This window comes from Phanerochaete carnosa (genome assembly GCF_000300595.1).
Source record: "Phanerochaete carnosa HHB-10118-sp unplaced genomic scaffold PHACAscaffold_1, whole genome shotgun sequence".
NCBI classification, from domain to species: Eukaryota; Fungi; Basidiomycota; class Agaricomycetes; order Polyporales; family Phanerochaetaceae; genus Phanerochaete; species Phanerochaete carnosa.
The window spans coordinates 151712-176853 of NW_006767628.1; the positions used below are offsets into that span (position 1 = coordinate 151712).

Sequence of the window (25142 nt, forward strand, 5' to 3'; positions counted from 1 at the left end):
CCACATGCTGAATACATCAATTAGTCGGGAAGATATTTGCTTGGCTCAACAGGAATTTTGGCACTGGTCCCAGTTTATGCCCCGTATCTAGCTCACTCTACGCTGGAGACAGGGCCGGGCGCTGTACCAGGGAGTTGGCCCACCAGGTGCTCGACCAGCAGGTCAGCGTGCATCTGCTTTCGCAAGTGCAGTGCAGACACTCCTGACGCGACTCACTAATTTTGCATAGCTCCCATGGCATAACTTGACTCTGAGCATATTACTTGGATTTTGCGGAACATGGGGTTGTTGTTTGCTTGCGGGATAACAGCTTTGAGAGGCTCACTCGGTCAAAGTCTACAACCGCACTGGAGTGGTTGATGGCGCCTGAGTATTGCGCAGCGAAAAGAAGCATTGGCTTGCTGTGGTGTATACCTGCCTCAAGAAATCCACTTTCTTCTCTCTCCGTTGCAGAATATACAGCGCCTTGAGCAAACTGCCCCCCGTCCTCTATTTGTCTCGTACAAATAGACTTACTTGTTTTGGAAGCAGGCGGGACTCGAGGGCGGGATGGCGGGTTAGGAACAGATCTATTTCTGATTCATGTCTCACGGCTAATCTACGCCATCAACGGGAAAGCCACAGCCACCGTGTGCTGGCTCGAAACCATCCCATCCCATCCCATCCATGTAGAATTGAGCACGCCTCCACGTCAACAGCACGACCGACGCGTCGGGTCTCTCGGCTTGAGTTCAGTGTTCGAAGGCGCATATACTTCACACTGTTGCACTGGTATCGCTCACATGCTCCCAAGGCGCGCGGAAATCCGCACGCGTTTGGGGCACATGTACCCTAGAAATGCTCAAGGAATAGCTAGCCGAGGGCCACAGCGCATAGTCGAGCCAGCGTACGCCCAGCATGTGGGTATGGACGTCCACGAGGGCGTCCTACAGTTCGTCCTCCTCGACCGCTTGCATAAGCGTGTGGACCACGAGCGCTGAGCGCTGAGCATCGGCGTCCTTGCAGCGCACATATCCCTCCAGACCCTGCATCTCTCCCTGCCGCCGGTGAAAGACATCCGGGAGATGAACGCGTGTTTGGAGTGAGCATCTTCTGGGATATCACCGCGCCGGCGCAGCCTTCGGTCGAAAGCATCCTTATACGGAGTCTGTCGTGTGACTCAATAGCGTCGCGACTCGCGACGAGGTGCCCGCGTCTACAAGTTCTGTCCGGACATACGCACACGGAGCTTCTTCTTTAAAGCAAAGAGACGGCCGATGCCACTGATGTGAAAGGGCATGCGAAGGATATCGTGAGATTTGAGACATTCGAGCGCGGAGATTATCACAAATTGGTATGAGTATTCAATAATCGAGCATATCTGTCCGGATGCATGAACTGTTCATTGCTTGCCTGACGTACAGTAACATGAGATGTGAGATGCTCAGAGCATGGACGCAAGTGTAGGTGGGGGCGATGAACAGAGAGCAAGAGGAAGAGCGAGAGAGATGGCGCGCCTAAACTCTGTAGTTAACTTCCTCCATCGCGGACGCAGACGCGGCTTCCGCCGGTGGGGGGACGCCCACTGACGAGTTCGCGGCGGGCGTAAACTTATCCTTGTCGACGTCAAGGCCGAAAGAGATTGTGCGATGTATGCGCTTCGCGAACGACGTCGGATCGTTGAGTAGGAAGTCAGAGGTGGGGAGCGCTGTCTCAAAGAGGAGGTAGATAAGGTCGCAATCGGCCTTGTCCCCGGCGACCTTGTTCTTCAACTCCTTGACGATCAGATTGTGGGGCTGGAGTTCGAGCGTTGAGTCTTGCACACAACTGTGAGAAATGAAACATATGCCAAGGCGTTTCAGCCCTCGAGGCCTGCTTCCCCGGCGCCGACGACGAGCGCCTCCAGGATCTTGTCGATGAGCTCGAGCTCACGTTGCTGCCGCGAGGTCCAGTGGCTCCAGTCCATGCGGAAGTCGCGGTCCGCGCTGGCCAGCCGCTCGGGGTGACCTTTTAAGGTGCGTCGGCACGACGAGCGCGCCAGAGGCCAGACGCGCCGCACACTAGGCGCGCCGTGCCCCGGCCGGCCGCAACGCATGTCGCGGGGATAGGTGAACGAGGACCCACGCGACGTCGGGGAAGACGTGCTGGCAGAACGCCTTCGTGTGCGCGAGCACGCCGAAGCGGCTCTCGTCTCGGCGGTCGGTTCGGAAGCCTGGAACTGGGAACAGAACATGCGGCGGTCCTAGGTGAGGACGAAGACGTTGCGCTACCAAGGCCTCGAGTGGAGGGGGGAGGAGATGAGCCTCAAGATGTCGCCATGAGCGATGCGGAGAGGGACGCAGTGAGCCGCTCGGGTGCGATGGCTTGGGCATCGAAGCTGCCGGGAGGTGTCGCGGCGGGGTTGGCAAAGGTTGGGAGCGAGAATGCGGGGGTCGTGCTGTCGCCAGGCACGGTTGACTGAGCTGTGAACGGGCGCCTGAACGGTGTCGATATGGGCACCATCGCCTGCGCCAGTCGCATTCTACACCGCTAAGGCGAGGGTTGAGTATGAGGCAGCGCAGGCACCTCGCTTAGTATGCTTAGCGGGCTCATTTGAGCTGTAAGTTGGCACAGAGTAAAATATTCGACAATGTTAGCAGTTTGACGACGCCGATACACGGAAACGCACCAGGCTAGACATCTCATCTCCCAAAAACCGTTCGTTGCTTGAGCGCCTAATACGATGTCTACTCCGTTTATCGATTGCGGCGTCCGCTTGACGGTTCTCAGACGTCATTTGTGACGGCGGTGCTAGGTTGCGCGGTGCCGATGGCTGCTGCTGCGCGAGCAGCGCATAATTCGCAATGTGTCAATTTTCACCGGCCATCGAGTCTACTGTAAAGGATTGAACTCGGGGAGGGGGAGGCTTTCGCATCCAGCAATGCAGATCTTGGTTATATGTGCAGCTGCGAACCGTCATCGACGGTGCATGTGGGGCCGATAGAGACTCGGGACGACGGTGGCATCGGGGACAGCCGTGACGAAGCCTTAGGCGGCGACGAGAGAGGCCGAGGGAAGTGGCCATCCCAGTTAGAGAGCGTAAACTAGGACGGAGTGGACGTCTGGTAGCGAGGGCGACGTCGGGCGTGCTGGTTTTGAGGAGATGATTGCGTAGAGTGCGATGTCTTCGAGCGCAAACATGCCTGTCGCTTTTTGCCGAAGCGTTGATACCTGACGTGGATACCTAGTGTTAGGAGTAAACATAGAAAGTGGAGCGAGGAGCGCACGTCTAGACTTAGATTCTCCTGTCTCTTCCTCCAGCTATCCCCCACTCTTGCTGCAACTGACAATCCAGTTTGCTCTCCGCCGATAATCCGGGTCCTCTGAAATGGATGAATCTGGCGTCAACCTGCCGTTGTTGGGATTGAAACCGCGACGGAGCCCGACAGATTCGGAGATTAGCTCCTAAGACTGGACAGGTTCGCGCATGCACTGACAGCGTGTCATGGCGAGCCAGTCGAGGAAGCGTGATATCGCATGGAAGCCGTGGAAGGTGCAGTGTCCCAAGTGAGGGCGAAGAGGCCGTACCCCCACCGATTAACACAGAGCGCGACGTCGGTGAGTGTATTTACGTCCTGGGGAGCGACGTGCCGCGAGCGGATTTGATCCAAGCGTGAGCGACGGCTTCTACTTCAATGCTTCATGGCGGCGTCGTGCCCAGGACGGTGGAGGTTGGGAGTGCTGAGAAGGACGGAGAGGAGATGGCGTGCAAGGCGCTGTGTATATCAACCTGCAAGCGAGGTAATTCGCCTAGTCGAAACCAGCGTGCGCCATGAGAAGGCGCGCAAGGAACTGTAGGGGATCTGAGGTTACGAATATGTGTACGGTACGATATCTACCGTACATAGCTATTCAGGTCCCTTGATCCCACCCCAGGAATCTGCTACCCCGTGTTGAATGCGGTATTATGCACTTCTGTGCCCAGATCCTGTTGCAGTATCCACCGCCTCTTTGATGCTCTGTCTGACTGTCCGCGACCAGTTTGCTCACAGCACTCAGTGTGCAGGTCATCTGTTTATCAAGTAGCTTGAGATACCTGCTCCCGCCAGAAGTCTTACCAGTGCAACATATATCGAGTGATTGATATATTGTGGCTGCTGTACACTTTAACATGATTGTAGGGGTAAGCACAGGCTGCACTGATCCCGAGAGGTCGCGCCTCTCTGACGGCCTCACAGCACTGCATTTGTTGCAATGTATATGTATATATATAGTCTGCGTGTGAGTCTGGCTTGCTGTGCGGACTAGGCAGCACCTTCTTATTCCATAGGAAGCATGTCCCAATCAAATCAAGCCCTGGATCAGGAGGCGCAACTAGCAGCGTACGGTTTTCCTCTTCCCGGAGCATGCATACCCAACCGCTGACGCACACGCTATGTGCCTAGTCTGACAGCCAGCTATGTGGATGTTTCGCTACTGTGTACGTTGCATCATTGCTAAGCTCCGGTGCTACTTTGCTCAATAACCTACATTCTAATTTTTCAGGCCTTGTAGCCTTTGAATACCTGATAACATTTGACCGAGAAATTGCAGCAGTGTGGAGAAGGAAGTTCACAGCTACATCACTGCTATTGCTAACACTCCGGTGGTTCATGGTCCTGGGCCCACTTTTGCTGTTTGCGCTACCCGATACACAAATTTGGTGTGAGTATGTAGACATTCAAGAATAGCCTGAGACTGACCTTATGGTACCGTTCTACAGGCATACATCGTGTTTCCTGGAGAAATTGTCTCTGATAAATAGCTGCATCTGATACAAGGTGTAAACTGGGTTACGTGCTGCAAACACTTGTGTACTTCATGAGTACAGTCCTGATTTCGGGTGAGCACCGAGCGCATCCACCGTCAAACTCAAGGTATATGAAAGTAAATTGACTATCTGCGTAGTATTCTCCACCCTGCGTGTGTATGCACTCTGGCAAGGCTCAAGAATGAAATATGTCTTCGCTACGATTGTGCTCGCCCTTGGGACAGTCCCAGTTGGAACCGACATTGTGAGCCATCCCTCCTTCGCTTACGTAATTATTTCTACTGATTTAGACTCAGTTCAACTCTGTACGCTCCTCACTCACGTTCGTGGATAGTTCGCAGTTTGTTGGATGCGTATACTCCATCAACATACCGCCGAAGCTGAACACAACGTATGTCTCACTCTGGTACTACGCCAGCCGCTTGACTGTGCGCTGACTGCACTGTCTAGGTGTATGTCTGCCATACTCCACTTTTTATCCTTACCATATTGTGATTTATAAGCACACACGCAGTGCTTATCGTCACAAGATGCAGCCTAATTGCTGCTGACGTTATCGTCCTTGTTCTGACATGGGTCAAGTCATTCGCGCACTGGCGCGAGATGCAACGACTCAACCTCACATCTTCTATTACTGCTGTGTTACTCAGAGACGGTATGTACTTTGCCCTCTTCAACTTCTTTACATACGATGGGACTCAAGGAATACCGGTCTAGGCACCCTATATTTCCTGTAAGTTATCGCATCATGCAACCTTACAACGACCCTATTTAACATATCAATTCTGAGTGCACTTCTAGGCATGAGCATTCTGCAGCTTCTAACCTACTCGAGTGGTCCCGCAGAAGTAATTATTTCAATGTATCTTTCTGGAAACTGTTTGATCATATACCAACAGGGTGGCACTTATGCGACCAGCTTTGTCAAGTATATGGTAACAGTTCCATAAGCCATAATATTGGGTAACTATTGACTCGGTGTTGCCATTTGCAGCCTCCGTTGTTGATCCAACGCTTCATCCTCAATCTCCGCCAGCTCAACTCCACCGCTCAGGCCAGTGAAAACAACTCGGATGCCCAACACTTTTCGCGCTTCTCTGTCAGCTTCAGGGTGCCCTCCGACTTCCTTGGGAATATTGGCGAGCCTCTGGACCGTGGACCATCAGAGCCACTCGGAGCCGAAGAAGATGGCGACCCCGGCCAATATTCTGAGGCAAGGGAGACACAGGACGGACTCGATGGGGGTCTCGCACATCAGGCGAGCCCGTCGAATACGCGCAGAGAAGAGCAGACGGAAGCCGGTATTGTTTCGGTGCCGCGGTACACCGGACGTGAGAGCGAAGAGGACGACATCGGGTCGTCTGCTCCTCCGCGCGCAATGATGATTGGACCTTCTACGGTTGCAGATTAGGTGAATATTTCGCTCTGCGCGCACAAAGATAGCCTGACGTTGATGCGTTTCGAGCAGGCTCTAATGTACGGCCGTGACACGAGTTCATGATCGACAATGGTCGTCGACTTACTATCCGGTGCCGGCGTAGAAGCGGACGGCGGTCGCATCTTCTCATATCACGCTCCAGATTTTATATTTAAAATCTGACCGAATCTTGTCTTTGCCGTCGTACTCCCCTTGGAATCACACCAGATATCGATTGCTGCGAACCGCATAACTCCATATGTAAATGATTTCAAGTCCCTGCCACCGACGCCCGTGGCGATGCGACGGTGCAGATATTTATACTTGTCCGTACAACTCGTATCCGTCCGCTTTGTCCGCCACAGCTCCTTCGTCCCGCCATGGTACGTAGATAATGAGCACAACCGGCAGCGCATCTAATTGAGCGTGCATTGTCAACGTACGATATTTAGTCAGACGTGAGCCAGGGGAGTGTCTGATCGCACTCACAGAAACGATCATGATCTACCCCATGGTGCACCCTGGGGAAGCGCCATCTTGGCCGCGAAATCAAGCTCGTACCGCGCAGGTGCGAAGGACTTCTTCGATGGCTTAGGCTTGAAAACAGGGTTGGCATCAACGGTGATGAGGACAGAGAGGTGGAGGTTTACAGGGTACAAAGCATAAAGAGACGCATAGACAACAGTCGAGGTGGATAGAAGGCGCTGATCTTGATCTTTCTTGTTCCTAACTTTGGCCGCCGCAACTTCAGCTCTCTCCTTCCGGAGCGGTTCGGCACAGTACGCAGAGAGGGGGTTATCAGCCGGCCTTCTAGCCGCGACTAAAGACATGCTCCTCTCCGAGCTTTTGGTAGCGGTGGGTACAGTTTGAGACCTTGGTACCTTGAGCATTTGAAAGAGATCGCGTATGCATCGAACTCGACATCCGGGTAGCTATCAACACGAATGAGCTTGCAAGAATGGCAAGCAAACGATGAGAAACGCACCTCGCTCGCTTTTGCAGGTCTTCTGCCAAGGGAGGCATTTCGTTTACCCGGCTTGAGTGTAGGAGATCCGTCCGTCCGACTGAACGTAGCTTCCATGGCCCACGCTGTCAGCTTCCTCCTGCGCTAGCGATCGGGGTCCTCCTTGGCCCACTATGAGCCTGGCTCGCAACCTTCATCTTACACAGCGCGCGATATCCAATGACCGGCGGTGCGCTCCTTGCCCTTCGCCTTTCCCTTCTCACCGGCCGCCGCTGGACCCTGGCGCGCTTTCGGCTTCAAACTTGGCGCCGACGTGTGTGGAGCCAGCTCGCCGTTCACAGCAGCGACTCGCATCAAATGCGGTACCGGAGGAAGTATTTATGTTGTAGTCGGCAGGCGGGCGCGTGGCGATGTCGACAGCCCGTCAAGTGGCGACGGATCGATGGAGCGCCCCGAGCAAATGCCTCAGGATCCGCGCCAAGAGCTCGGCCCATAACTTCGTGCGCTGGGCCTACATCCATGCCGGCACCTACGGGTGCCACCGATGGAAGCGCAGGGAACGGTAGCGGGAGTAACTGGGAAAGATTCGGCCACCATGCGCTTGACACGAACAAATCGTCCTGAGCGGGGTACGTCGAATACGTGTCGCGAATATCGATCTCCATCCGGCCATCCTGCTGAATATATATCGCACAAGGTATTCGATGGAACGGCCTAGTTGTAATATATCTGTGTCTGCTGGTAGGCGCACGTAAAACCCGGAGACGGCTGTGAATTTTTGCTCGGAGGGAGCATTGGGCGAGTTGTGTGGTACATATCACTTGGAGCGCGCAGTGAATGTTGTGGAGGCGGCGGAATGGATGGCTGGGCTAGCCGGGGAGGTGGGGGGCAGCATCGCAGGTCGACGAAGAATTGCTGGAGGAGGTGACAACGGCGGGGCTTCCTTCCTTCGCTTCTCGCCCGCATTCTTCATTGATACCACCGTAGGCCTCGAAGACGTCGCGGTCTTTACTGGCCCACTCCGCGACGCAGTCACCGGCGTGCGAGACAGGGCTTGCATGGCCTCACCCACGGGAGCTCGAAAGGGACATGTCCGCTCGTGGGCTGTTTAAATGCATTGCGGTTGCACCGTCGGGATGCTCCAAATGAATGCGGAGCAGTAAAGGACTGCCATACGCGAGAGGCATCGTTGGACGCAGCTAGGGTGGCGCCTGGAGGGAAACTGGGAGCTATCCAGGTTTGAGTATGGGACAGAGATCTGTCGAGAGATCACATACCTGTGAATGTGTGCTTGCCTGGTCTGGTCCCACGATGTCCGTTTGTACCGCAAGTTCGTCAAATGTATGAACACCGTATTTACTCTACACGGTCGGTCAGTAAAATGCTCGCCGCACCCAGGGAATCATGCACACCTGGACAGGCGAAGCATGAGTTGTACCTCATCAACATCGTCCTCGCTGTTGCGATAGCCCGTCATGAACTTCGACGACGGTGCACGCGCGTGTTGCAGGTGTCAAAATACGGATTCTGTCACTTGCGTAGCTCACGTTCGAGGCTTCTGAGACGAGATTGTGTATGTCGTGGTGCATACATCGAGGTTGTTGTGCTTGACGGGTTCATTTAGGTTGTGAGCTGGCACACGAAAGGCTGACAACGTTAGCGGTTTAATGACCCCACCGATACACGGAGACGTAACAAGACGAAAATTATAACGTCCGAAAACACGCCCCCCGCCTGCACATCTGACGCATCATCTCCTCCGCGTATCAGCTACCTCATCGGCTTGGGTGATGCGAGGCTGCTCTCAGACTCTGATTGTGACGTTTGTACTGAGTTGGGCGGTGCGGACGGCTGCGGCGACGCGAGCAGCACAACATTCACGACGTTTCGTTTTTGTGAGACGTCGCATCCACTGTAGAGGATTGAACTAGAGTTTTCGTACGGAGCGGCGTGGATCCTGAGGACATGTGCGACGGCGAACTGGGATCGGCGGTGCGCACGGGGCTCGAGATGGCGGCGTCGAGGACGGCTGCGGCAAGGGCTTAAACGGTGATGAACGAAGCCGAGAGAGGCGGCCATCCCAGTCGGACAGCCAATACTAGGACTGAGCGGGCATTATATCAGACGAGCGGGCCCTGGACGGATTGGTCAGGTGTGCCGCTGACGTGATCTATCGATGCGTCGCAGAGCTGGATGAAAAATGAGAGCAACTGGCAGCGACGGCGGTGTCGAGCACGCTGGTTTCGAGGAGGACATCGCGTAGAGCTCGAGTCGACGCCCTCAAGCGCGAACACGCTTGTCGCTCGGCGCCGGATTGAACGCGGTCGGGTTAGGGTTACATCGGGCCGCTCCCGCACCAGACAAACGGCTCATTCCCAGGCAAGCCCTCCAGCGAGAAAGAGCCTACGAACAGACGATCCTACAAGAGATTGCCAGCATTTTATGGCTAGCCTTCCATACTCCAGACCCTAGAGCTCTTACATACAGGAATGGCCTCCCGAACGCCGATCGCTTGCGCCAAATTTTGCGCCAACCACGATAGTCTTTCACTACCGAGCTCAGCCAATGTAGATCACATTCCAACCTCCCTACTCTGCAGCCACGTCCATTTCAGCTAGATTTTCGATGAATTGTACCAAATGCAGCTCACGTCAGGGCCTAACACAGGTAGTAGGGCTGCCGCTCTGGCGGCCTCGCCGAGCAGCGTGCAGATCGACACGCACGCATCGTCAAAGCTGCATTTGAAGAATCACGTTGAGTCAAATTCGCCGCCGAGCTAGAAGGCAACAAATACCACCACGCACCCTGTGGCCATAATGACGACTTCCGCGGGGTCTTGCTGTTGACCGCGACGCAGTATTTGACGCTGATGTTGCTGTCAACGGCCCTGCAGTGCGCGCTGTTGTCGATTCAGGACCCGCCGCAGCGCGTGACGAATAGGCAGCAGTGCACGTAGTCGTGAGCGCTGCGGTCGCGGAACGTGTGCACGAGACGCCCGAGGCCATCGCATCTCTCTGGCATCGCATTCGGCGGTGGACCAGCGGCACACCAGACAGATGTGGTCGATTGGGGGGTACGCGCCTGTCGAGTGCACAGACGTGCCTAACCAGGGGTCGCTGGAAGTTGGGCGGGAGCAAATGCTGGCTGAGGTCGAGGTCGTCATACGGGTGCTGCCGCCAATTCGACGCTTGTGCGTGCGCGCGAGTTGCTCGACTTGGAACTGGGGGATGTACACGTCGAGTTGAGTGAACGAGCTGAGCTGAGTAGGCTGTGCCTTCGGGCAATATCAATAACGGAGCGCGTATGAGTTCGAGCAGTAAGCGCACCTTTGTATTCTAAATCGCTCGCTCGTTACTGCGCTCCCGTAACTCATCTCCATCTGTCGCCAAGAGCTCTATAGTATTGCCTACGTCCAGCCGAGGATCGTCCAGCCGAGGATCGTCCTGCCCATGTACCGGCCTCAGCTGCTCTACGTCGGACTACGTCCAAATCGCCCGCGTACTATCGGGACTGACAGGAATGCATGGTTCCGTAGCACGCACATGGCCATTTTGTGTCATCACCGTGCAGTCTTCACCTATGGAGAGGGGGGAGGGGGAATAATGCATGCCCGACAGCAAGCGCGGGTGTCTTGGTACATACCAGCAGGCGCATTCGTCCAGTGAATTCGAGAATCTGTGCAACAAAATGTAAATGAGTACAGCAAATGCGCCGGCAGGAGGCGGGCGGAACGCACGTCTACGCACGTCTTGGAATCCGCGTATGCCTTCGTGTCCTACATCGGCTTCGCTGCTCCCACGGTAAATATGAGGGTCGCAGACTAGGACGTCTTCGCGCTGCAGAGTACCAAATAGAAGTCGATTTCAAGTAGAACGAATGGTTGAGACTGCTCTGCCCGCTTCGTAGAAAGAGCTGGGCGCACGGAGGTTGTCGGTACGCGCAGTGAAACGATGGCTTTGCCTCTCGGTGTCCCGGCCTCGAGCAGAGATGGCGGGCCATCCTACAACGCTTTGATGAGCATTTTCGAGTGCTGAAGGTATAGTAGGGGAGATAAAAATGCGAGTGCCGTGACCGTCAAGGGCAGCTAGCGGCCCGTGCCGGGCCGGGAAGTATCGAAGGGCGCGAAGGGCGCGACAGGACACGGAGCAGAAGAAGCTGTCAATTCAACAGCGCTGGGCCATTGCCCAGCTTTGCTACAGAGGCGAGGTCGTGGTCGGAGAAACAGCCCGTAGACGCCACAGAGCCTTCCAGCATATGTACGTAATCTGGAGCTTGAGCGTTACGCTAAACTTTGAAATGTAGAAATTTAGCCCCGCGCTTTCGTGCCGACTAGTCTGCGTGCCTATCTGTCGGCGAAGTAGTTCGGAATGCACCTACGCGGACTGCATCGGGCGATGGATCCTGAAATTGAAATCTCATCATACTTCTATCTGAATGTGGCAGAGTCAACCATGGGCTGCGCTGGCCGTGAGGCCTTGAGGCTTTGAAAGCTTGAGGGGTCGACCGGTCAAGCTACACCGCACGCTCATTCCCTGCTCCGACCAGCCAGCACCTCCTTACACCACAGGCAACATGACCCAGTCCAACGAAGGCTCGGAGAAGTGCGACTTCCCTCTCTCTAGAGCACACATGCTTTGCCTCTGACGTGCAAATCACGCCATGTATCCAGTCTAGTGCAAGACTACACCCTTTATTCGCTACTGTGTACGTCGCTGCGTCGCCAAGCCTCAGTGTCACTCTGCTGAATAATCTTCATTGTCAGGCCTTGTGGTCTACGAATATTTTACAACACTTGACCAAGAAATTGCGGCAGTATGGAAAAGGAAATTCACGGCCACATCGCTGCTGCTGCTGATCATCCGGTGGCTCATGGTCCTGGGCCCACTTCTGTCCGTTGTATTGCCAGATGATAGACAAAATTGGTGTGAGTACTCTGCCGAAGCCTAAGGGTAGATTGGCTTATGGTACCGCTCTACAGGTGTACGTCACGTTTTCTGATGAATGTGTTCGCTGATAAGCCGCTGCACCTCATATGAGGTGTAAACCGAGCTACACGCCTCAAATGCTTGTACACTTGATGGGTGCGGTCCTGATCTCGGGTGAGCACCAAGCACATTCGCCTCCAAATCATATTGAAACAGACTGATTATCTGCATAGTAGTCTCCGCTCTGCGCATGTATGCGCTCTGGAAGGGCTCGAGGATGAAGTATGTCTTCCCAGCAATTGTGCTGACGCTTGGGATGCTTCCAGCTGGATTAAACATCGTGAGCCATTTCTCCATCAGTCACATAGTTAATTTTGCTGACTTGTATCTAGTTCATCTGGGTACTCACCTCGTTCATTTTTATGAGCTCAGAGAGTCCGCCGCTCGTCGAATGCCTCGAGTTCACCAACATGGCGCCGACTCAGCTGGGCTCTATATGGTATGTCCCAGCCAGCTGCGACAACCGTTTAGCTGTGCGCTGACTGTATTGTCTAGGGGTGTGTTTGATGCTCTTTGTTTTGTATCTTCCGCGCATTATTGACATGCCCGCAGTGCCCACTCTTATAAGTAGCAGTATAGTCGCCTCAGCCTGTGACATCGTTGTCCTAGCGCTAACGTGGATCAAGTCATTCGCGCACTGGCGGGAGATGCGGCGACTCAAACTCACTTCGTCGATCTCTACTGTGCTGCTCAGAGATGGTATGCATTTAGCTGTCTTGAACCTATCCATATACGGCGCTCTCAAGGAAAATCGGTCTAGGCACCCTCTATTTTCTGTGAGCTATCATGTCACGTTAGTAACTCTATAACGTCTCTGTCTGACATAGAGCTCCGAGCGCGCTGCTCAGTCTAAGTGCTCTACAACCCTTGACTGGTTTTGTGAGTATGGTGCAATCCGAATGCATTTCATCAGAAATATTCTGACTTTATGCTGATAGGTATCTTATGTGTTTTGCTTCGCGGTAACGATGTCCTAAACCGAAACAGAGATGATCACTGACTAGGCGACGGTGCTTACAGCCCCTGTTGCTGGTGCAGCGTTTCATCCTCAACCTCCGCCAGCTCGGACACGCCGCTGAGGCCAGCGAAAACAACTCGGACGCGCAGCGCTTTTCTCGCTTCTCTGTAAGCTTCAGGGTGCCCTCTGATTTCCTTGGGAATATCGGGGAGACTCTGGACCATGGCCAGTCGGAGCAGGTTGAAGAAGACAATGATGAAAGCCACTGTGTAGCGCAAGAGCCACGAGACGGACTCGAAGAGGACCTTGCGCACCAGGCAGGCCCGTCGATGACGCGTCGGGAAAAACTAACAGGAGCCGACGTCGCCCGGATTTTGCGACTCATCGAGCGTGCGGACGAAGAACAAAACGTTGGCTTGTCCACTTTCCCGTGTGGAACGGTCACTGGACTTTCCATGGCTGCAGATTAGGTGCGTGATTTGCTATATGTATGTCAGGAAAGCTTAAAGTAGTCAAGCAGGTGCCAATATACGATTGCGCCATGATTGTATGGTCGCCAGCGATCACCAACCATCGTGCTGCCCAATGCTAGTTTCGTACCTCGCTTCATGTTTAGCATCTGCTCCAATTTTGCGTCCGCTTTTTATATTCCTCTCAGGATTCTGTCCCTTTTGGATGGCACAACGCGTTCCTAGGAGTTCGGTGGTACAAGTCTCTTACTTGTATATACAAGCTGTAAGATCACATGTCCAGTATTTGCCTACTTTCGTCCATCGCGAGCTTCTCGTTTGGTCCCTCCTGGACAATACCTCAATACACACACGAGCGGCGGGCGTTGCACTTGGTCGTCGTCGTCACCTTCGCTACTCCGGTAGCTTCACATCGACATCGGCGAGGCGCACGCGCGTACTGCAGGCGTCCGAATTGTGGTGATGTTGGCACTGTCACCTGCGCGAGTTGCATTCGAGACTGCTGAGACAAAATTTGGATATGAGGCGATGCAGGTACCACGGCTATCATGCCTGGCGGGATCATTTGACTTGTAAGCTGGCACACAAAAGAAGTTGACCACGTCAGCGGTCCCACGAGCGCATCGATACACGAAGACATACCGAGACGGGTGTTCTACCATCTCAAGAGACGTTCGTTGCATGAACACCTGATACAATATCTGCCACATCTGCTTGCGTGGCGCGAGACTGCTCCCAGACGCTATTTGCGACGGCGGGGTCGAATTGAGCGGTGCTGAGGGCTGCTGCGACGCGGGGAGCGCAGTATTCGCGATGTGTTCGTCTTCGCGGGCCATCGGGCTCGCTGTAGAGGACTGAAGTAGGGCTTTCGCATCGAGCGGCGCGGACCCTGGAGATATTCGCCGCGGCGCGCGCAGAGCTGGCGGGAGCTGCGCAGGGCGGTGATGTCAGGAATAGTGAGCCCGGCGTCCATCTACCGTTGTCGGGATTGAAATTGCGATGGGGCACGGCGCGTTCGAGGTAGGTCCTGAGACCAGCCAGGTTCGTGTACGTTGTCACCGCTCACAAAGTCTTGCCAGCACGGCACGCCAGCCGCGTCCCGCCACGTCCGAAAGCAACGTCTACTGGAAATGTAAACAAAACGGCAACCCGGGTGAGGTCTGGGCATGGCATCTGGTGCATTGCCTTCAAGGGTTTGATGTCGCCAAAGCGCGTCACGGCGAGCCGGTGGAGGATAGAGCGCGACATCGCATGGATGGCGTGGAAGGTGCAGATACTGCAGGTGAGGGCGAAGAGGTCGTGCTCCCACCGGTCGGCATAGAGCGCGTCGTCGGTCAATGCGTTTACGTCCTGAGACGTGACGTGCCGCGAGCAGATTTGATCCAAGCGCGAACGACGACTTCTGCTTCAAAACGCTTGACAGCTGCGTCAGGCCTAGGGCATCGGACATTAAGAGTGCTGAGGAGAATGAAGGGAAGGAAGACGTGGAAGATATTGTGTGTATCAACTCGCTAGCGGAGTGTTGAAGTTTTCACGCAAGGCGACTCGATTCGCCTGAGGGAAATAATCATCGAAACGTGCTTCGCGAGATTGCGTGCGAAGGACTGAAGGGTGTTTGAGGTCATTAGTGTACGCATGAGACGATATCTGCTGTACATGTTGAGAACGTACGAGCGGAACTAGAGACAAGCACGCACCGAGAGAAATACGACACAAGATGCAAGACTCGTCTCGGCGCAGCTCTGCGGACCTCCAGGCGGACCTCGACATGTCGCAGATCGCAACGCTCACTTGTTAGATCGTGATGGAGAGGCTTTCTCGATGATGATTACTTGGCAGTTGGACCGCGCTGCAGTAAGCTGCTGCTACGGGAGTTGTGGCCGGGCGACGAGGCTAGTGGATCCTGTGCTGTTCAGGTAATGATGGGAGTAAAAGGAAATGCGTCTCGCAAGGGTATTCTGAAAGACGTTGTGCGTATACATGACCCGTTGGATAAGGGAGGGAGCGCGTAAGCTTGAAGGCGGACGCGAGGATTATTCGCCCGTGGCTAATTACCGTGCTATTGATATATTAGCGCCCGATAACACACTTTACTTACTAATATCTTCCACGATCATAGCTGCTCTTACGTCGGTCAAATTTCATTTGTAAGTCACTTACACGCGCTCCTTGCGACCTGACGGTGGCTTTGAGAGAGCAGTCACCTGCTGCACGCTCTCATGTAACCCGTCCACTCTGTCCTCCCAGCTGAGACTGTCAGTCCAGCTCTCCAGTGCGCCATGGGCGCCGCCGATCCTCTCAGCCTCACCGCGGAGGCCCAGAAGAGCTATGTCAGGGCGGGATATTTGCCGGCGCTGCCCTAGTGCGTCACGGCACCCCGACTCCTCGAGAGGTGCACCGAAGTTCATTGCGTGCGGGCACAACGAGTCCACCCAGAAGGGTTTCTGCGACTCTGCACTGGAAGATCGCGTATCTCGAGAACACGGGGAGACTAAAGGCGGTCGCGGCGGGGTTGGACGCGCCGAGCGCGTCACATCTCGCGGCAGACGAGCTGGCAGGCGATTACCGGAAGAAGAGGTATGAGAAGCTAAGCTTGTTTGGGCGCACATGTACGTTTGCTGCCACATTGTCTGGCGCTGTGTTAATGGTTATGGCTGGGGCAGAGCCGTTTGCCATACTACCCCCCGTCAAACAGTCCTGCGCACACCGATTCTCCGCAGACTCGTTCGTGAATCTGGACCTCACTCTATCTGGTCTGTCTTTATGCCTGCGAAAGACAATGAATATCCGGTCCAGGACGTTATCGCAGCCCACACGCTGACCTCTTCGAAGTCTGCAAATTGGCTTCAGCTCTATGCTGATGTGTTCGGCATCAACGGTCTCGGCCTCAGCATCTGCCGCGTTTATACGTCGCAGCAGCGACACACAGAAGCAGGATGGCGCCCTCCAGAAGTCCGGCAGCTCGCAGTGCCTCTTATCTGCAAGGCTTGTCGCCGCAGCGGGCTGGCCGTTGAAACGCACGACATTCGCGGGGCAAATCTGTCGTCTCAGCTCTTCTCGCAACTCCCAAATACCTACGCTGACTCTGACTGAGCCAGGACGACCTCTTCGGCACGGTTGTACACTCTGTGAATTTCTGCTCTGCGGTGCCGCACGTCAGCAAGAAGGCTGTTGTCATCGGAGCTCGCTCTTTTGGTGTGTTTCCCCTTTCATTACAAGTTGCCCAGCCTAACGGGCGCTGCAGCGCGCAACGCAGCGTTCCACTATGCGAGCCTCGGCATCAGTTCGCCTGAGGCCTCTCTTTTCTCCATCTCGCCCATGTGCACTGCAGATGTCACGATGCACCAGTCTCCGCACACAGTCATCATGTCTATGAACTCAGGTTGTCTCTTTGCCATTCATTCACTTCGAATAGTGGGAGTCTGCACATCAAAGGACGACGTCAAACGCGCCAAGCCCGCGCTTCCTATCCCTCTTGCGAAGCTTGTCGCGGAGTACGCACTCTCGGTTGTGCGCAGTGTTGGCCAGCGGGGAACTCGGTCTGACTCGGTTGCATGCATGTGGGTGCTGATGTGAAGGTCGGGCCGCAGAGAGACGCCTGACGGACTAGCGAAAGCGGGAAATCGCACGTTGAAGACCTCGGCGCGTCCTGGCATATCTTTCGCGCAAGATGACATGCGTGCGCTTCGTGGTTGTATCCAACCCCCGTGTTTCGTCTCATTGCTACACAGACCGCTGCGCCTGCCAGGTCACCGATGAAAAGAAAGACCATGATGGAGTCTCGTATCGACGTTGAACATCTCACACATCGGAGTACGCTTCAGAGAGGAAACTGAGCTGGAATTTGATGTTGTTGACATCGCCGCGGGTGCGTGCTCTCTCTTCGGATGTCGACTTCACGCGTTGATATCGTGCTCGGCAGATACGACGATGCGCGCCTTCATACGTCTCGAATGGCCGCCCGACAGATACCTCTGTGATGATGTAGCGTGTGTTGAAGTGGATCTTTCCCCACAATTCCATGTGACGCATGATGCTGACCTTCAGTGACGAAGGCTTCATCGAGGTCCAGACTGGTCTTACGTGAGGTGTACGGGAACAAGCGCGTTTGCGTCGTCGATGTTCTGGTGACCTCTTTTTTATCAGCGCATATTGGAGCGCGAAGATGGATGGCATTGTGGAAAAGACGGTGGACTTGGGCCTAGGGGAGCTTGGCGTCGGCCCTTTGCCCGATGCGGCAGAACGCAAGCGCAACATTGGCGGCGCATCAGGCGGGACGCCACGAAGCTGAATATCGGCTGTTCCCGGGATCGTGCGAACGAACCTCTCTGTACAGCCCACGCGCTGCCCATCTCGTAGGGCCTGGGATCACGAAACCCGCAGTATAGGTACGTTCATGGCTCCGGCTCAGTCTGTTCTACGCGACACTCATCCGCTAGCCCTCGCAGGCTGGGACACTTCTTGCCGCAAGCTCAATCGTCAACGACTCCGGCGACGCATCCCAGACGCCATCGGCTTCCCAACCGTCAACGGCCCAGAGAACGTATCCAATGTAATCAAACGCGACGTTGCACTACTGGCTTCCAGCCAGGCCGCTCCTCTGAATGGCGTCGACGTCGAGGCCTTGGAAGAGATTACGTGCATCCAAGTGAACTACACTCTGGACGATAACGGTGAGACAATAATTCATTTCATGTTAACAACGGAACTGAGCGATATTTTGCAGCTGCTATTCTGGAGAGGTTCTGTTACGAGCCGACATCCAACGATTTGAGCATCAATGTATCAATGTCGACTCTGGCGTCTCCTTCGGCCGTGAGAACATCTTAATCACAGTACGCCCTCAACCGTTCTCATATTTATTACGGCGTGGTACTTACCTGCTGCGCATTATAGCGTAGACGCACCAAGATGGACTTTGCAGCGTCCTGGAGACCGTTCCATGCCCGCACATCTGACGCATCATCTCCGTGTATAAACTGCCTCGTCTGCTTGGGTGATGCGAGACTGCTCTCAGAGTCCGTTTGTGACATCTGTGCTGAGTTGAGTGGTGCAGGCGGCTGCGGCGATGCGAGTAACACAGGTGAGTATTTGTGTATTTTTCGTTTTCGCAGAACATCGAGTCTGCTGTAGAGAATTGAGCCGGAATTTTCACATAGAACGGCGCGTACGGGGCCCGAGATGGCAGCAGCGTCAAGGGCAGTTGCTGTAAAGAATTAAAAAGTTACGAGCATGGCCGAGAGAGACAGTCATCCCGGTTGGACACCCAAGACTAGGACTGGGCGGGCATTTTGAACCAATTTATTCGAGGGGCGGGGCCTCTGACGGACTGGTCAGGCGTGTCACTGGCGTGACCCGTCACTGCGTCAAAGAGCTGGACAATAATCTGAGAGCATCTGGTAGCGAAGGCGGCGTCGAGCGCGCTGGCTTCGAGGAGCAGATAATCGCGTAGAGCTCGACGCCATAGAGCGCTTATAGCCTTCTGCCAAAGGATTATTGGCGCCTAAGTAAATGAGGTGGGGTTAGGGTCACATCAAGCCGCTCCCACACCAGAAGAACGCCCAAGCAAGCCCACCAGTGAGAAAGGGTCTACAACTGGACAGTCTTACGAGGGATTACCAGCGTTGTGTGACCAGGCTTCCATATATTAAAGTCCCGAGCTCTTACATACAGGAATGGTCTCCCGATCCCCGAATGCCACGATGGTGGTCACTTGCGTCAAATACAGCGCTTTGCGCCAGCCATGATGGTCTTTTGCTACCGAGCTCAACCAACATAGATCAAGTCCCGACCTCCTCACTCTGCACAAACGTCCATATCAGTCAAAATTTCGATCAATTGCACCAAATGCAGCTCACACCAGGGCCCAACGTGGGTAGGGCCGCCGCGCTAGCGGCCTCGCCGAGCAGCTTGCAGATCGGCACACGCGCGTCGTCGAAGCAGCGTCCTAGAAACACGTTTGAGTTAGGCTCGCTGCTGGGCCAGAAGGTAAAAGTGCCAGTACGCACTCTGTGGCCGACGACGACGTCCACGGGGAGCTCGCTCTTGCCATCGACGATCCTGTAGCGCCATTGTCGATGTAGTACCCGCCGCGGCGCGTAACCAACAGGTGGCAGAAGCCTTGGCCGTGCGTGTTGCCGTACGTTGTGCAGTGTGTACCAGGTGCTCACGAGGCCGTCAAGCATCTCTCTGGCGCTACAACCTTTGGTGTGTCAGCAGCAGACCAGATGGATGGAGTTGACCGCGGGAGTGGTGCGCGCCTGTCGAGCGTGTGGACGTGCCCGACCAGTGGCCACTCGAAGTTGGGCGGGAGCGAATATTGGCTGAGGTCGAGGTTGCTGTGCAGGCGCTGCCCTCAATCTAGCACTTGTACATGTACGCGAGCTGTTTGACTCTGAGATTGGGATGTACACGTCGGGGTGCACGGACGGGCTGACCTGGGACGAGGGGGAGGGAACCTGGGTTAACAAACATCGCGCAGCACTGGACCATCGTCAGGCCCACGGAGCCTTCAGCCCGCGTGCAGGAGTCTAAATCTTAAAGCGCGCTCGTGGGCTGTGCCTTCTGGTGATATCAGTAACGGAGCACGCATGAGTTCGAGTAGTAATTCAATTATTTAGATCACTGAGATGCTTTACTCGTGCATTAGACTATATTCGCCCTAATTAGCGCTAAATCATATATTTGGGGGTTTTCCCTGATGTCTATGTCCAGATCTTGTTGCAACATCCACCGCCTCTATGATGTTCTGTCTGATTGTCTGAGACCATTTTGCTCAGAGCGCTCAATGTGTAGGCCATGCATCAGGAAACTGTCCAAACGTCTTGACGTCGCTTGTGCGTCTTGGGATCGGACCGACATGCCTTCGGTGCCTTGATAATGTTGGGTAGCATCTCCAAGACAGGTCCCAACAACGCCTAAGGCAGACTAAGGCATGACATCTAATCCAAGACGCCTCCAACACCCTGAGGGTTCCCTGATGTCCGGCTGCCTCGCAGCACTGCATGCGCCACAATATATATAGCCTATGTGTGAGTCTGACTTGCTGCGCGGGCCAGACAAAGTTTTCGTACTCCACAGCCAACATGTCCCAGTCAAATCAAGTCCTGAATCAGGAAGCACAACAATAGTACAGGTTCCCTCTACCTGAGTCACACATACTCAACCGCTGATGCACAACCTATGTGTCTAGCCTGACAGATGACTATGTGTCTTATTCGCTACTGTGTACGTTACATCATTGCCAAGCTGCGGTGGTACTTTGCTGAATAACTTACATTTTAATTTCTCAGGCCTTGCAGTCTTTGAATACCTGATATTACTGGACCAAGAAGTTGTGGCAGTGTGGAGAAGAAAGTTCACGGCCACCTCACTGCTGTTACTGGCCTTCCGGTGGGTTATGGTCCTGGGCCCACTTGTGAACATTGTACCATCCTATGCACAAGTTTGGTGTGAGTATGTAGACATTCGAGAATGGCCTGAGACTGGCTTAATGATGCCGTTCTACAGGCGTACACTATATTTCCCGGAGAAATTGTCTCTAATATACCACTGTATTTGATACAAGGTGTAAACCGACTTATGCACTGGCTGTGGTTGTGTACTTGATGGGTACAGTGCTTATTTCGGGTGAGCACTGAGCGCATCCACTGTCATACTCAAGCTGCATGAAGATAGATTGACTATTTGAGTAGTATTCTCCACCCTGCGCGTGTACGCACTTTGGCAGGCCCGCTCAAGGATGAGATATGTATTCGCTGTAATTGTACTCACACTTGGAACAGTCCCAGTTGGAACCAATGTTGTGAGTCATCCTTCCTTCGCATATATAGTAATTTTTACCAACTTGGATCCAGTTCAACTGGGTACGCACCTCATACACGTTCGTAGATAGTCCGCAGCTCGGCGTTGGATGCCTCAACTCCACCAACGTATCGCAGAAGCTGAACACGGAGTATGTCACACCTTAGTACTATGTCAACCGCTTGGCTGTGCACTAACTGCATTGTCTAGGTGTATGTCCGCCACACTCTACTTTCTAGCCTTACTGCCTCATAATTTATGAACATACATGTAGTGCTTATCATCACAAGATGCAGTCTAATTGCAGCTGACATTATTGTCCTTGTGTTGACATGGGTCAAGTCATTCACACACTGGCGCGAGATGCGACGACTCAACCTCACGACTTCTATTACTGCTGTGTTACTCAGAGATGGTATGTAATTTGCCCTCTTTTACTTCCCTACATATGATGCAACTCATGATATACCGGTCTAGGCACCCTATATTTCCTGTAAGCCATCACATCATGCAGCCCTCCAACGAATCTGTCTAACATATGAATTCTGAGTGCGCTTCTAGGCATGAGCATTCTAGAGCTTACAACATACTCAAACGATTTCGCAGATGAAGTAAGCATTTGAAGGTATCTTTCTAAAAATTCTTTGATGATATGCCAACAGGGCACCTATGCGGCCGGCTTTGTCCAGTACATGGTAACATTCCATAAGCCTGGACATTAGGGGTAATTATTGACCAGGCTTTGCCATTTGTAGCCTCCGTTGTTGATCCAACGCTTCATCCTCAATCTCCGTCAGCTTAACCCCACCGCTCAGGCCAGTGAAAATAACTCGGACGCCCGACACTTTTCGCGCTTCTCTGTCAACTTCAGGGTACCCTCCGATTTCCTCGGGAATATTGGCGAGTCTCTGGACCATGGTTCATCAGAGCCACTGGGAGCCGAAGAAGACAGTGACGACAGTCAGTGTGAGGCAAGGCAGCCGCAGGGCGGACTCGATGAGGGTCTCGAAGGTCAGGCGGGCCCGTCGAATACGCGCCGAGAAGAACCGACACAAGCCAGTATTGTTTCGGTGCCGCGATACACCGGACGGGAGATTGAAGGAGACGACTTCAGGTCGTCTGCTCCTCCGCGCGCGATGATGATCGGATCTTCTATGGTTGCACACTAGGTGGGTATTCCGCTCTGCGCTCCATAAAAATAGCTTAACGTTGATGTGCTTCAAGCAAGTTCTAATGTACGGCCATGCCGTGAGTCCATGACCACCAGTGAATCGTTGACTTATACTGCCCGATGCCAGCGTAGAAGCGGTCAGTCGTTTCTTCTCGTATCGTGCTCCAGTTCCCATATCTAATATCTGACCCAATCTTGTCTTTGCTGTCCGTATTCTCCTTGGTATCACACCAGCTATTTATTGCTGTGAACTGCACGACTCCGTATCTAGATAATTTAAAGCCTTGCGGCCGACGCCCGTAGCAATGCTACGGCACCGAATTTCATACTTGTCCGTACAGCTTGTATCCATCCGTTTTTGTCCGTCGCAGCTCTTTTGTTCCCGCCACGGTACATAGATAATGAGCGCAACCAGCGACGCATCTGGGTGGGCTTGTATTGTCAACGTACAGTGTTGAGACAGACGTACGCCAGGGAGGGGGTCTGATCGCACTTACGGAAACGAACACGGTCTGCCCCATACTGCACCCTGGGGGGGGCGCCGTCTTCGCCGCGGGATCAGGCTCGCGCTGTTTGGGCGCGGGGGACTTCTTCGCTGGCTTAGGATTGAAAGCAGGCTGGTGCTGACGATAATGGGGGTGGAGCAGCGGGGATTTGCAGAGTACGAGATAGAGAGAGACGTATCGGCAACAGTCGAGATAGAGAGAAGGTGCTGATATTAATTTACTCCGTCCTTTACTTTGGCCACTGCGACTTCAGCTCTCCGCTTCCGGAGCGACTCGGCATAATATGCAGACGGTGTGGTCAGCCAGCTCTCTAGCCGCGACTAAAGACATGTCCCTCTGTAAACTTTTGGTACTGGTGGGTGCAGTCTAAGATCTTGATATTTCGAGCATTTGAAAAAGATCATGTATACATCGAACTCGACTTCCGGATAACTATTAACACGAATGAGCCTTGCACTTATGGCAGGCAAATGATGGGGAACGCACCTCGCTCGCGTTGGCAGACTCGCCGTCTTCATCTTCTGCCGAAGAAGCGTTCCGCGTTCCTGGCTATGGTGTAGAAAAACCGTCCGCCCGATTAAATGCGACTTCCATGGCTCGCGCTAACAGTTTTCTCCCCCGGTAATGATCGAGGCCCTACGTGGTCCAGTATGAGCATGACTCGCAACTTTCACCTTGCATAGCGCGTGCGCGCGATATCCAATGACCGCGGTGCGATCCTTGTCCTTTGCTTTTCCTCTCCTACCCGTCGCGGCTGGGCTCTGGCGCGCTTTCGGCTTTGAACCTGGCTCCGACCCGTTTAGAGCCAGCTCGTAGTTCGCAGCAGCGAGGCGCGTCGAATACGGAGCCGGAGGAGGCATTGATGTTGTAGTCAGCGAGCGTGCGCGTGGCGGTGCCAAAGGCGTGCCAAGCAGCGGCGGATCGACGGCGCCCATCCTGCCCCGAGCGAATGCCTGAGGGTCCATGCCAAGAGCAGGGTCTATGGCTTTGTATGCTGGGCTGATATTCATGCTAGCACTTGTGAGCGCCCGCGGTGGAAGCACAGGGGACGACGGCGGGAGTGGCTGAGAAAGGTCCGGCCACCACGCGCCTGCCACAAGCAAATCGTCCTGAGCGGACTACGTCGAGTACGTGTCGCGAACAGCCGTCCTGCTGGGTATTCGCCGCACGAAGGAAGGCGTCCTGTCCGCGCGAGACATCCAATGGGATGACCTGGCTATAATATAACGGTGCCTGCTGGTAGACTCATGAGAAATCGGAGACGGCTGCAAATCTTTGCTAGGAGGGGAAATTAGGGGAGTTGTGCGGTAGAAGTTGCTGGGAGGGTGTAGGTGAATGCTGCGGAGGCAGTGGAAGAGATGGTTGGGGTACCGGAGGCGAAGCAGCACCGCAGGTTGACGAAGAATCGCTGGAAAAGATGGCGATGGTGGGACGTTCTTCCTTCGCTTCTTGCGTGCATCCTTACCAACACCACCGCGAGCCTTGTAGGTGTCGCCATCCTCACTGGTGCACTCTACGGTGCGTTGCTAACGGACGGGACATGGGCGCAGGAAGTTTCTGAGGAGCTTGCAAGACCCACGAGAGCCCGGAAGAGACATGTATTCCCGTGAGCTATTCAACTGCATCGTGGTGGCACCATCGAGATATTCCAGATAAATATGTGGCGGCAAAGGCCCTCTATGAGCGGGAGACATAATCAGACGCAGCTGGGGCGGCGCTTAGAGCCAAACTAGCAGCTATCTGTACTTTAGCACGGGTCGGAGATCTGTTGCTACTCCACGCACCTGCTCAGATCTGCTTGCTTGGTCTAGTCCTACGAAGTCCGTTTGTAACGCAAGTTCGTGAAATGTATAAATGCCATCTTTACTCTGCGGGCAGTTAGTACAGCTTGCCGTTCCGAGAGAAAATCATGTGCACCTAGACAGGGGCGCATGCGTTGTACCTTGTCGCCTCCTTCCTCACTGCTCCGGTAGCCCGTCACAAACTTCAGCGACAGCGCATGCGCGTACCGCAGGCGTCCAAACTGTGCTGACATAGGTACTGTCACTTGTGCAGCTCGCATTCGGCGCCGCCGAGATGAGGATTGTGTATGCCGAAGCG

At 54.2% G+C, this 25142-nt stretch overlaps 6 protein-coding genes across 6 annotated transcripts; 4 read left to right on the plus strand and 2 right to left on the minus strand.

Annotated features, from left to right (window-relative positions):
• Positions 1 to 4949: 4949 nt before the first annotated feature.
• PHACADRAFT_203457 (uncharacterized protein) lies at positions 4950 to 6180 on the plus strand (the record flags this gene model as incomplete). Its single annotated transcript, XM_007389614.1, has 6 exons — positions 4950 to 5012; positions 5065 to 5159; positions 5305 to 5423; positions 5570 to 5616; positions 5668 to 5703; positions 5763 to 6180. The coding sequence occupies 6 exons, from the start codon at positions 4950 to 4952 to the stop codon at positions 6177 to 6179; spliced, it is 777 nt and encodes a 258-aa protein (XP_007389676.1).
• A 464-nt stretch (positions 6181 to 6644) lies between these two features.
• On the minus strand, positions 6645 to 7140 carry PHACADRAFT_246052 (uncharacterized protein). Its single transcript, XM_007389615.1, has one exon. It carries the CDS (start codon positions 7073 to 7075, stop codon positions 6683 to 6685), a length of 393 nt encoding a protein of 130 aa, XP_007389677.1. The 5' UTR covers positions 7076 to 7140; the 3' UTR covers positions 6645 to 6682.
• A 4678-nt stretch (positions 7141 to 11818) lies between these two features.
• Positions 11819 to 13744, plus strand: PHACADRAFT_246056 (uncharacterized protein). Its single transcript, XM_007389616.1, has 11 exons — positions 11819 to 11853; positions 11912 to 12073; positions 12128 to 12248; positions 12308 to 12414; positions 12467 to 12573; positions 12630 to 12631; positions 12687 to 12833; positions 12964 to 13013; positions 13073 to 13096; positions 13155 to 13562; positions 13613 to 13744. Exons 3-10 carry the CDS (start codon positions 12227 to 12229, stop codon positions 13560 to 13562), a joined length of 867 nt encoding a protein of 288 aa, XP_007389678.1. The 5' UTR covers positions 11819 to 11853; positions 11912 to 12073; positions 12128 to 12226; the 3' UTR covers positions 13613 to 13744.
• Positions 13745 to 20853: 7109 nt separating this feature from the next.
• Positions 20854 to 21123, plus strand: PHACADRAFT_84901 (uncharacterized protein; the record flags this gene model as incomplete). The annotated part of the gene is made up of 1 exon (XM_007389617.1): positions 20854 to 21123. A coding segment is annotated over one exon (270 nt), but the record flags the coding sequence as incomplete, so codon positions are not given.
• An 805-nt stretch (positions 21124 to 21928) lies between these two features.
• Positions 21929 to 22534, plus strand: PHACADRAFT_189335 (uncharacterized protein; the record flags this gene model as incomplete). Its single annotated transcript, XM_007389618.1, has 3 exons — positions 21929 to 21976; positions 22028 to 22060; positions 22121 to 22534. 3 exons carry the CDS (start codon positions 21929 to 21931, stop codon positions 22532 to 22534), a joined length of 495 nt encoding a protein of 164 aa, XP_007389680.1.
• A 1355-nt stretch (positions 22535 to 23889) lies between these two features.
• On the minus strand, positions 23890 to 24727 carry PHACADRAFT_246057 (uncharacterized protein). The gene has a single exon (XM_007389619.1). It carries the CDS (start codon positions 24538 to 24540, stop codon positions 24334 to 24336), a length of 207 nt encoding a protein of 68 aa, XP_007389681.1. The 5' UTR covers positions 24541 to 24727; the 3' UTR covers positions 23890 to 24333.
• Positions 24728 to 25142: the final 415 nt, after the last annotated feature.